Source organism: Megachile rotundata, chromosome 8 (genome assembly GCF_050947335.1).
Source record: "Megachile rotundata isolate GNS110a chromosome 8, iyMegRotu1, whole genome shotgun sequence".
NCBI lineage: Eukaryota > Metazoa > Arthropoda > Insecta > Hymenoptera > Megachilidae > Megachile > Megachile rotundata.
Genome location: NC_134990.1, coordinates 7,469,567 through 7,479,465, shown reverse-complemented (window position 1 = coordinate 7,479,465; position 9,899 = coordinate 7,469,567). Strand labels below are relative to the sequence as shown.

General features: G+C 32.9%; 2 protein-coding genes across 6 annotated transcripts in view; one reads left to right on the top strand and one right to left on the bottom strand.

Moving 5' to 3' along the window:
• Window positions 1–9,899, top strand: part of LOC100876010 (furin-like protease 1) — a 394,431-nt gene that overhangs the window by 295,268 nt on the left and 89,264 nt on the right. The window lies entirely within an intron of this gene.
• On the bottom strand, window positions 3,743–7,505 carry LOC143264979 (uncharacterized). Its single transcript, XM_076534354.1, has 2 exons — window positions 7,105–7,505; window positions 3,743–5,502 (listed from the first exon to the last, which is right to left on the bottom strand). Exons 1-2 carry the CDS (start codon window positions 7,126–7,128, stop codon window positions 4,120–4,122), a joined length of 1,407 nt encoding a protein of 468 aa, XP_076390469.1. The 5' UTR covers window positions 7,129–7,505; the 3' UTR covers window positions 3,743–4,119.

Sequence of the window (9,899 nt, the reverse complement as noted above, 5' to 3'; positions counted from 1 at the left end):
GAATAACTTCAACATATTGCATGAAATTTAATTATAAAATTGAGGTATTGTCAGAGAATCAAATTTAAAAATTGGAAAAGCTAAATTAGGAAATTGCAATATAACAAGAGGATAATAAAGTTTTACTGATACTTCTGCGATTCATTATTTACTAATTTCCTAAGTTACAAAGTTGAAGTAATATCAATCTATGGAAATTGAAAATTGAAATAAATTAATTTACAAAATTGCAATATGACGAGAGACTAATAAATTTTTACTCATACCTACATGGTTCATTATTACCAATTTCTTAAGTTACAGAATTGAAATAATATCAAACTATGGCATTTTAAAATTGCTATAAATTAATTTACAAAATTGCAATATAACGAGAGGCTAACAAATTCTTACTGATACTTCTATGGTTCATTACTACTAATTTTCTAAATTACAAAGTTAAAGTAATCTCAAACTATGGTATTTTAAAATTGAAATAAATTAATTTACGAAATTGCAATATAACGAGAGGCTAACAAATTCTTACTGATACTTCTATGGTTCATTACTACTAATTTTCTAAATTACAAAGTTAAAGTAATTTCAAACTATGGTATTTTAAAATTTAAATAAATTAAATTACAAAATTGCAATATAAGGAGAGGTTAGTAAACTTTTATTAATACTTCTGTGGTGCATTACTACTAATTGTTTCAATTACAAAATTGAAGTAATATTGAACTATGGAATTTTAGCATTGAAATAAATGAATTAGAAAATTGCAATATAACGAGAGGTTAGTAAACTTTTACTAATACTTCTGTGGTGCATTGCTACTAATTTTCTAAATTACAAAGTTAAAGTAATTTCAAACTATGGTATTTTAAGATTGAAATAAATTAAATTACAAAATTGCAATATAAGGAGAGGTTAGTAAACTTTTACTAATACTTCTGTGGTGCATTGCTACTAATTGTTTCAATTGCAAAATTGAAGTAATATTGAACTATGGAATTTTAACATTGAAATAAATGAATTAGAAAATTGCAATATAACGAGAGGTTAGTAAACTTTTACTAATACTTCTGTGGTACATTGCTACTAATTGTTTCAATTACAAAATTGAAGTAATATTGAACTATGGAATTTTAACATTGAAATAAATGAATTAGAATATTGCAATATAACGAGAGGCTAGTGAATTTTTACTGTTACTTCTGTGGTTCATTATTACTAATTTCCTAAATTACAAAATTGAAATAATATCAAACTATGGCATTTTAAAAATGAAATTAATTAAATTTAAAAATTGCAATATAAAGAGAGGCTAATAAATTTTTACTGATATTTGGAATTCCAACATCCCAAAATTCCCCATTAAATCACCCCAATTTTCCCAATCCCCAAACACTTCAATTCCCAAATTCCCAAACCCCCTTTCCATGAGTAACACTACTTATGAGTCACCCTGTATATTTTTTTATGACACAATAAAATTCCACTAAATAAAATATGTATATATTGCAGTTTTCAAACTAATTTTCTCCTTTAATATTCCCCAACTAATAAAAGTATTCAAAAAAAAATTCACAAGCTAGAATAAAAATGTAAGGAATAAAAATGAATTTGTAATTAAAACCAACAAATAAACCGACACTTCGAAATCCATATTTCGCGTGCACTATTATGCACCATAATACACTACATTGGCCAAGTGAATTCTGCTCGTGTCAAGTCGAACGTCCATTTTGGTGTGCACGCTTTACCACATTCGCCAGACCAATCGATCATGATTGTGACGAGACTGCATCGAATATGATTCACCAGGGAAGAGGCTCTCTCTCTCTCTCTCTTTGTGGCTTATGCGATTTACGGATCCGTGCGAAAGCATTGATTGCCGGATTTTGGATCGTGGTGTGCGGCTAGCAGAAATTGTGGAAGGTCACGAAGGGATAATGCAATGATGGGCTGAGAACCACGTCACCGACGACGCTTGTAATTCCATAAAGTGGATTCGACGTGGAAATTGAATCTTTGATGCCGCGAAAGAAACCGGTCCGGGAAATTAGCGAGCAACGAGAAAATAGCGTGGCTTTTTTTATCCCTTCTCGGCGTCTATCTCTGTCGAGAGATTCGATGAAAAGTGAAAGCTTCGAGAGACCGGGGTTCTTCAGGGCTTTCAAAGATTCAATAGCCGGGTTGTGCTTGTTGCAGACGACTCTGCAACGTCGAGCCTCGTCGAGAATGGAAATTGGAAGGGAAATTGTGGTTCTCGTTGAAACATTCATCAATGTTTCGAGTAACATGGTTTCTCTGCGATTGTATAAATCAGTTCTGCCTAGAGCCGCTCTGTTTTTAATGCTCCGGCTGCTGCGAAAACGTTCGATGAAAGTTTAACAGGCTAACGATTCCATTTTTCATCGATCTCGCTAGCTTATGCGGCTACTTCCATTTCTTGTGTAATCGAATACGTTTAAGCTGGAATGAGCGTCGTGACTCAAATATCAGAAATGTGTCCCATAGCGTAACATATTCGTTTCGGGAATTTATTCGTATTTTGAGGAATACGAATTTATTAACCTCTCTATATATTTCAATTTTTAAATTTAATTTATTTTGATTCTAAAATTCTTGATATTACTTCAATTTTGTAATTTAGGAAATTGGCAATAATGCCCCAGGAGTATCAGTAAAAATTTACTAGCCTCTCCTTACATTGCAATTTTATTATTTAATTTGTTTAAAAAATGAAAGGCATTAAAAAATTCGAGAGTGTAAATATGAGAAAATAATAATTCAAGCTTTTAGTACAATCGGAGAATTGACAATTTTATGACTTGTTTTATATTTAAAAATTTTTTAAATTAAATGAAGTAAATTAAATATTCCATTGCAGATTATTAGAAATTAAATGTATAAAAAAAGTATAATAGAATAAGTATAAAAAAATTAAAAACACATTATACACTTTTTATTTAATATAACTCTATTGCAAAGGATAAAAAATATACAGGATGTCTCATAAGTAGTGTTACTATGGGTTAGTAGAGATTATTGTTGGTAGAAATTATAGCTGACGTGATTCTGAACAACATTTTCCTTTGCAGAAACAGGGTTTGAAACCTCGTTCTTGAATTATTAAGGGAAAACACGAACCAATCGGAGCGCGAGAATTGCGCGCGCCCAAGCGCGAGATTCAAATCCCCATTTGGGGATCGTCGTAGTAAATGGGTTATTCGTGGTAAATTTGCAATAGTATTTATGTGACGATAATGGTGTTGCTTTTTTATATAAAGAAGAATACGTACATTTTATAAAACTTGAAATTTAACCATTTTCATTCTTTAAAAAATTCGAGATTAGTGTAAAATTCATAATGTTGATATAATAGTAATAGTGTCACATATTTTATATAAAGAAAAAGTAAAATTGATAGAACTAGAAATTCACCAATTTTCATTTTTTATTTCAATCTTGAAGAATTCAGTACATTATTAATGTAAAGTTGACAGTGTACGTAAAACAGTAACAGTGTCATATAAAAAGAAAGGAGTGAAATTCATAATGTTGATATTATAGTAATAGTGTCACATATTTTATATAAAGAAAAATTAAAATTGATAAAACTAGAAATTCAACAATTTTCATTTTTTATTTCAATCTTGAAGAATTCAGTACATTATTAATGTAAAGTTGACAGTGTAAGTAAAACAGTAACAGTGTCATATAAAAAGAAAGGAGTGAAATTCATAATGTTGATATAATAGTAATAGTGTCACATATTTTATATAAAGAAAAATTAAAATTGATAGAACTAGAAATTCACCAATTTTCATTTTTTATTTCAATCTTGAAGAATTCAGTACATTATTAATGTAAAGTTGACAGTATACGTAAAACAGTAACAGTGTCATATAAAAAGAAAGGAGTGAAATTCATCAAATTTAAAAATGACTACACCTATGGTATATTAATTTGTAAAAATTCCAAACAGTATTATAACTGACAGTGCCCACATATAATAAAAAATTCCAAATTGAGTATAACCTTAAAAAGTTCCAAAATTGGCTCAACTGTGCACATACAAAACAGAACCAAAAACCAAACTTAAATTTGAAAAACTCCATCCAGTTCAAAACTTCACTTCACACGCGACTTCAGCCTCTTCACCTTCTTCTTCCTCATCGCCTTAATCTTAGTCTTCTCGATATCCACATTAGGGCAAAACTTAGGTGGACAAGGATCGCTAACCTTCTTCACAAGCTCGCGATTCACTGGACTCAGCCTTGGTTTCACTTCCACATACTCAGCGCCATCTTTCCTGCTGTCAGTCATCACCGGAGGACACGGATTCAGCTGATCCTTCCGCTTATAAATCCTCAATCGAACCGGATACTTCCGCTTCCTCCACTCTCCGCTGCTCTGATAACCTTTCACCATCTTCCTCTTCTCAACTTTCTTCTCGCTAACGTGTTTCGTCTCCACATATTTAAACTCCTCTAGTTTTTCGCTCTTCAAGGAGTCCATCACTTCAGGACATTTACTCAGACGATATTTCAAGGTTCCCTTATCAGACTCACTCACGTGTTTCGGAGTGTTGCAAACGTAAGGCACGAAATCTCTTCCTGACTTAACCGATTTACTCATTTGTTCGGTTTGACCACATCTTCCTTGTCCTCCATGTGTTTGATCGCATTGTCTCATCTCTTCCTTGTACGTCAATTTGCTCTTCTTAGGCTTCGACTGCTGGTACGGAATGTATATCATCGGAGAAGCAACCTGCCTCCTTTTCTGACGCTTCTTCAAATTTTCGGTCCAGTGGGTCGGTTTCGGAGGCGGCGGATCCGGCGCCGCCATTTCTTCCTCCGTCAACGGCAACCCATCACTCTTCGAGCACTCCCCGTCTTTTTGCGTACAACACGACCCTCTATCTGGCTTCCGATTGCACGGCACTCGCGTTCCAGATGTCTCTGCTTTGTTTAAAAAACCATCGGGGTATTTGGAATCTTTTGCGCCATCATCATACGTCATCCATTTCTGATCCGAGTGCTCACACTTTTTGTTCAGTTCTTTGGTTTCAGTTTTTGGTGGGTCTTTGGCTTCAGTTTTTCGTGGGTCCTTGAACGATTCCTGAGTGTAAGGATTCAACGAATCTTTGCGGATGTTATCCTGTGTGGAACTTGATTTTGTGGCCTTTTCACGCAGCTTCTTTTCTGACTCTGCTATCTCTTCGACGAGTGAACGTCGTTTGACGAGTTTGAACTTTCTTGGCTCGTTTCTGAACTGATGGCAGCCTCTGCTGGGGAGGAATAGTAACCGCTGGCTGAGATTGTTCGCTGTCAAACTGTGACCTCTCTGAAGGAAATTTAACTGTGTTTCGTGAGGAAAGAGGATTCTACACGAATCGTTAAGAGCCTTCTTCGAGGTTGAACTCCAGGCGAAGATGGGTTGCACGTTGCGTTGTAGTGAATTGAAGTCTAACTTGATGGACGATTTTTTGATGCTTCGCAGCGTGAAGTTTGCCTTGAAAGAAACCGTGAAAGGAAATTTATGCTTCAGTTACCGCTGTATTTCAATTTTAATTAATACGATGAAGAATTAAGACGTTTTGGCAACAAAAGGTACATTGTAAAAATTTTCGAGAAATTATTGACAGAAACATTAAGTTTTGCCTTTTGTTCTCTGGTTTCGCGGTCGGATCTCTTTATGCGGAACGCTGGAATTTACTGTTCAAATAATACCGAAGAGAGGCTGAAACAACAGTGATAAATGGAGAAAGGAGTACACGTTTCTCGTTTCTTTTGCAAAATTAAAATACATACTGCGCTGGAGAGATTGAACGCTAATGTTTCTGCCAACCGTTCCTGGATAATCAATTTTTTCTGCGACCTGGCTAAAATGATATCGTTAAGGTTCTTTGAAGAATGATACTAAAGCTGCTTTTTCAACGGGTTTTTTTAAGGAACTTATCTTGGGAGGATTTTTGAATTTGTAAGGTAATTGTTGGTAAAGAAAATAGTGGGTAATTATGTTTGATACAACTGTTTAATTATTAGTATTAATAATTATGTTTAATTATTATTTTTAGTAATCAATGTTTAATTATTATTTTTAGTATTTACTGTTTATTAATTATGGTCAATTTATTGCATGATTTGTCACATTTTAAGAAATTTTTACATTTTCCGTTGTAAATGCATTTGTTTTATCAAATTACAGTGCATTTATATTCGTGACAGTATGTTTTAAATGCATTTTTCAAATGTATTGATTGAGATACATTTTCGAATGCACTTTTTGATGCATTTTTCACGTGCATTTCAAAATGCCTTAAATGCAATTTTTTATTACATTTTTAGATGCATTTTTATATGCAATTTTTCAATGCAGTTTTATATGCATCTTCAGATGCACTATTATATGCATTTTTTTATACATTGTTAGGTGCATTTTTAGACATATTTTTGTATGGATTTTAGAGACATTTACAAAATGAATATTTTAATACATTATTCAAATTTTTATTGCATTTTTCACATACATTTTTATATGCAATTTTTAGATGCATTTTTAAGGTGATTTTTTAAACAGATTTTTCGAATTATAATTGCATTTTTCAGATGCATGAGTCAATGCATTTTTAGATACATTTTTCATAAGAATTTTTAAATATATTTTGCATATTTTTATTGCATTGTTTACATTTTAGATGCATTTTTAGATCCAGTTTTTAGTTGCATTTTTAAAGTAAATTTTTTAATCAATTTTAAAATTAAAATTGTATTTTTCAGATACATTTTTTAATGCATTTTTAGATACATCTTTAAAATTAATTTTTAAATACATTTTTAGATGCACTTTTTAAATGCATTCTTAGATGCACTTTTTATATGCATTTTTTAAATAAATTATTTAATACATTTTTCAAATTATAATAGCATTTTTCACAAGTACTTTTTAAAGCATTTTTCAAACACATTTTGCGGAACATTTATAAAAAGCCAGTACATTCTTCAAAGTCCCATGTATTTTTAATCACGAAATTTTTCCGACGATTCAAGAGGAAAATATTCGCGGCAAATCAAGATGTCTGCCGTGTTCCCCGACGTGGAAAAAAAGCTTTACCTTTCGCAATAGAGAAGCCAACATTTCCTGCAACGAGTTGTCGATGTATCTTACGCGGAGATTTCACATTTTTTCCTTGTCCCGTTCTGCTCTTTCCTCGCTACTCCCGTTACAATGGCTGTTTCAGTCCTTCGGCTTCTTCCTCATTATTCGAACACCGATCTCAAGATGGGAAGAAGATTGAAAGCGATTTTGTTGCTTTCGAGGTTAATTGCTCGTCGGGTTCCTTTCCGGTTATTTATGGGATTCGTTTTCTGCTTTCTGATATTATGTAGATTTCGTCTTGTATTTAGATTTCATGACACGATGATTTTGATGAATGCATTTTAAATGTCGGTGGTTTTTTAATGATTTTGGTGAAATTTTTGGACTGTCATTTTGGATGCTTATCTTCGACTTGAAGTTAGGTGATTAAGTTCGGGGTGTTGTTAGTAATAATTAGTTTACTATTCGTTTTAATTGATAATTTCATTATGGTTAGGGAGCTTTACTGTAGAAAGATTAGGATGATTACGGTAATATTTAGTGAAGGTTACGGTGGGTGGAGTAGTATTTCAGGGAGATTGTCATAGGTAGATGTTTATGGGTAAATTAGTGTTGAATAGAGATTGCTGTGCGGAGATTGCTATTTAACTGAGATTATGACAGGTAGATTACTATTTAAAGGGGATTGTTATGGGTAGATTACTATCCAAACAAGATTAGGATGGGTAGATTACTGTTTGAACAAAATTACTGTGGATTCTTAATCGAGATTGAGTCGATATAATAATCGAAGTTCCATAGGTAGACTTCTGTGGGTAGATTAGTATTGCATAGAGATTGTACTGTGTAGATTACTATTTTATTCAGATTGCTACGGGTAGATTACTATTTGAACGAGATTACTGTAGGCAGATTGCTATTTGATCAAGATTGTCATAGGTATGCTATGATAGATGAATTTCTATTCAATCGAAATTGCCATAGGTAGATGGAGAGATTAATATTTAGTAAAGATTGCTATGTGAAGATTACTATTTCATCCAGATTACTATGAATAGATTACTATTTAAACAAGATTCCTATGAGTAGATTACAATTTAATTGCGATTATCATAGGTAGACTACCATGTGTAGATTACTATTTGATCGAGACTACCATTGCTAGATTACTATTTAACCAATACTATCATCGATAGATTACAATATTACAAAGATTACTATGGCAAGGTTACTATTTTGTCAAGATTACTATAACTAGATTACTATTTAGTCAAGATTACTATAACTAGATTACTATTTAATTGCGAATGCTATGATTAGAATTTTATTTGTCCAGGGTTACCATAGGTCGTATACTATTTAATCAAAATTGCCATTGCTAGATTACTATTTAACCAATATTACCAAGGATAAATTGCTATGTTATCAAGGCTACCGTGAGAATGTTAAGATTACTGTAAGAAGGTTCATCAAAATTACAGTGGATAGATCACTATTTAACTACGAATGCTATGAGTACATTTGTATTTAACCAAAGTTACTACGTGTCGAATACTATCTAATCAAGATTGCTGTTGCCAGATCAATGTTACTTTGGATGCATTGCTATTTTATGAAGATTGCTATGGTACGGTTACCGTTTGATCAAAATTACTGTGGATAGTTTACTATTTAACTACGAATGCTACGAGTACATTTGTATTTAACCAAAGTTACTACGTGTCAGATACTATCTAATCAAGATTGCTGTTGCCAGATCAATGTTACTTTGGATGCATTGCTATTTTATGAAGATTGCTATGGCACGGTTACTGTTTGATCAAAATTACTGTGGATAGTTTACCATTTAACTACGAATGCTAGGAGTACATTTGTATTTAACCAAAGTTACTACGTGTCAGATACTATCTAATCAAGATTGCCGTTGCCAGATCAATGTTACTTTGGATGCATTGCTATTTTACGAAAATTGCTATGGTACGCTTACTGTATGACCAAAATTACTGTGGATAGTTTACTATTTAACTACGAATGCTATGAGTACATTTGTATTTAACCAGAGTCACTATGTGTCAAATCTTTATATAATAATAAAACCAAGAAGTTGTCTGGCTGCGGCGAACGTGGTGGGATCCCCTTCCTGATTTTTGTTTACCTTTTGTTTTAATAGATTCTTCTGCTTCACCACAACAACAATAACAATATTAAGAAACAACTACATAATAATACTTACACCACCACACACATTTTTACTAGGCCGAAACGCATTTAATTTAATCTTAATGAGTTATTTAAAAACAGAGTCTTTTTAAACCTAATCGTCGTTGACTTCAGTCAACGACTAACTGGCCTGCAAGTACTATCTAATCAAGATTGCTGTTGCCAGATCAATGTTACTTTGGATGCATTGCTATTTTACGAAGATCACTTATGTGAAGGTTACTGTTTGACCAAAATTACTGTGTTTATTTAACCACAGTTACTCTGAACCAAACTCGAAAGTTTAAAACCCTAGCAATTATTATTCGTAATTAAATATTCTTTTTATCCGTCAGCGAAAAAACCGTTTCCTTGTGCAACGAAATTCCAATTAATTTCGCAGCATCGCGTAAACGACCTTGCGTTGATTCTCGTCGTCGATAACTTGCAAAACGGAATTTATCGGAGAATGCCTTTGCGAGCGAGTTCTGCAGCCGTGTAAGCTAAACCGGTGATGAATCAGATCGATCAGTCTCTGCGTATGTCTGGACACATATCGAAGATGAACCCGGCTTCCGGAACTAATGCAATTTAGGTTTGGATTCCTATGG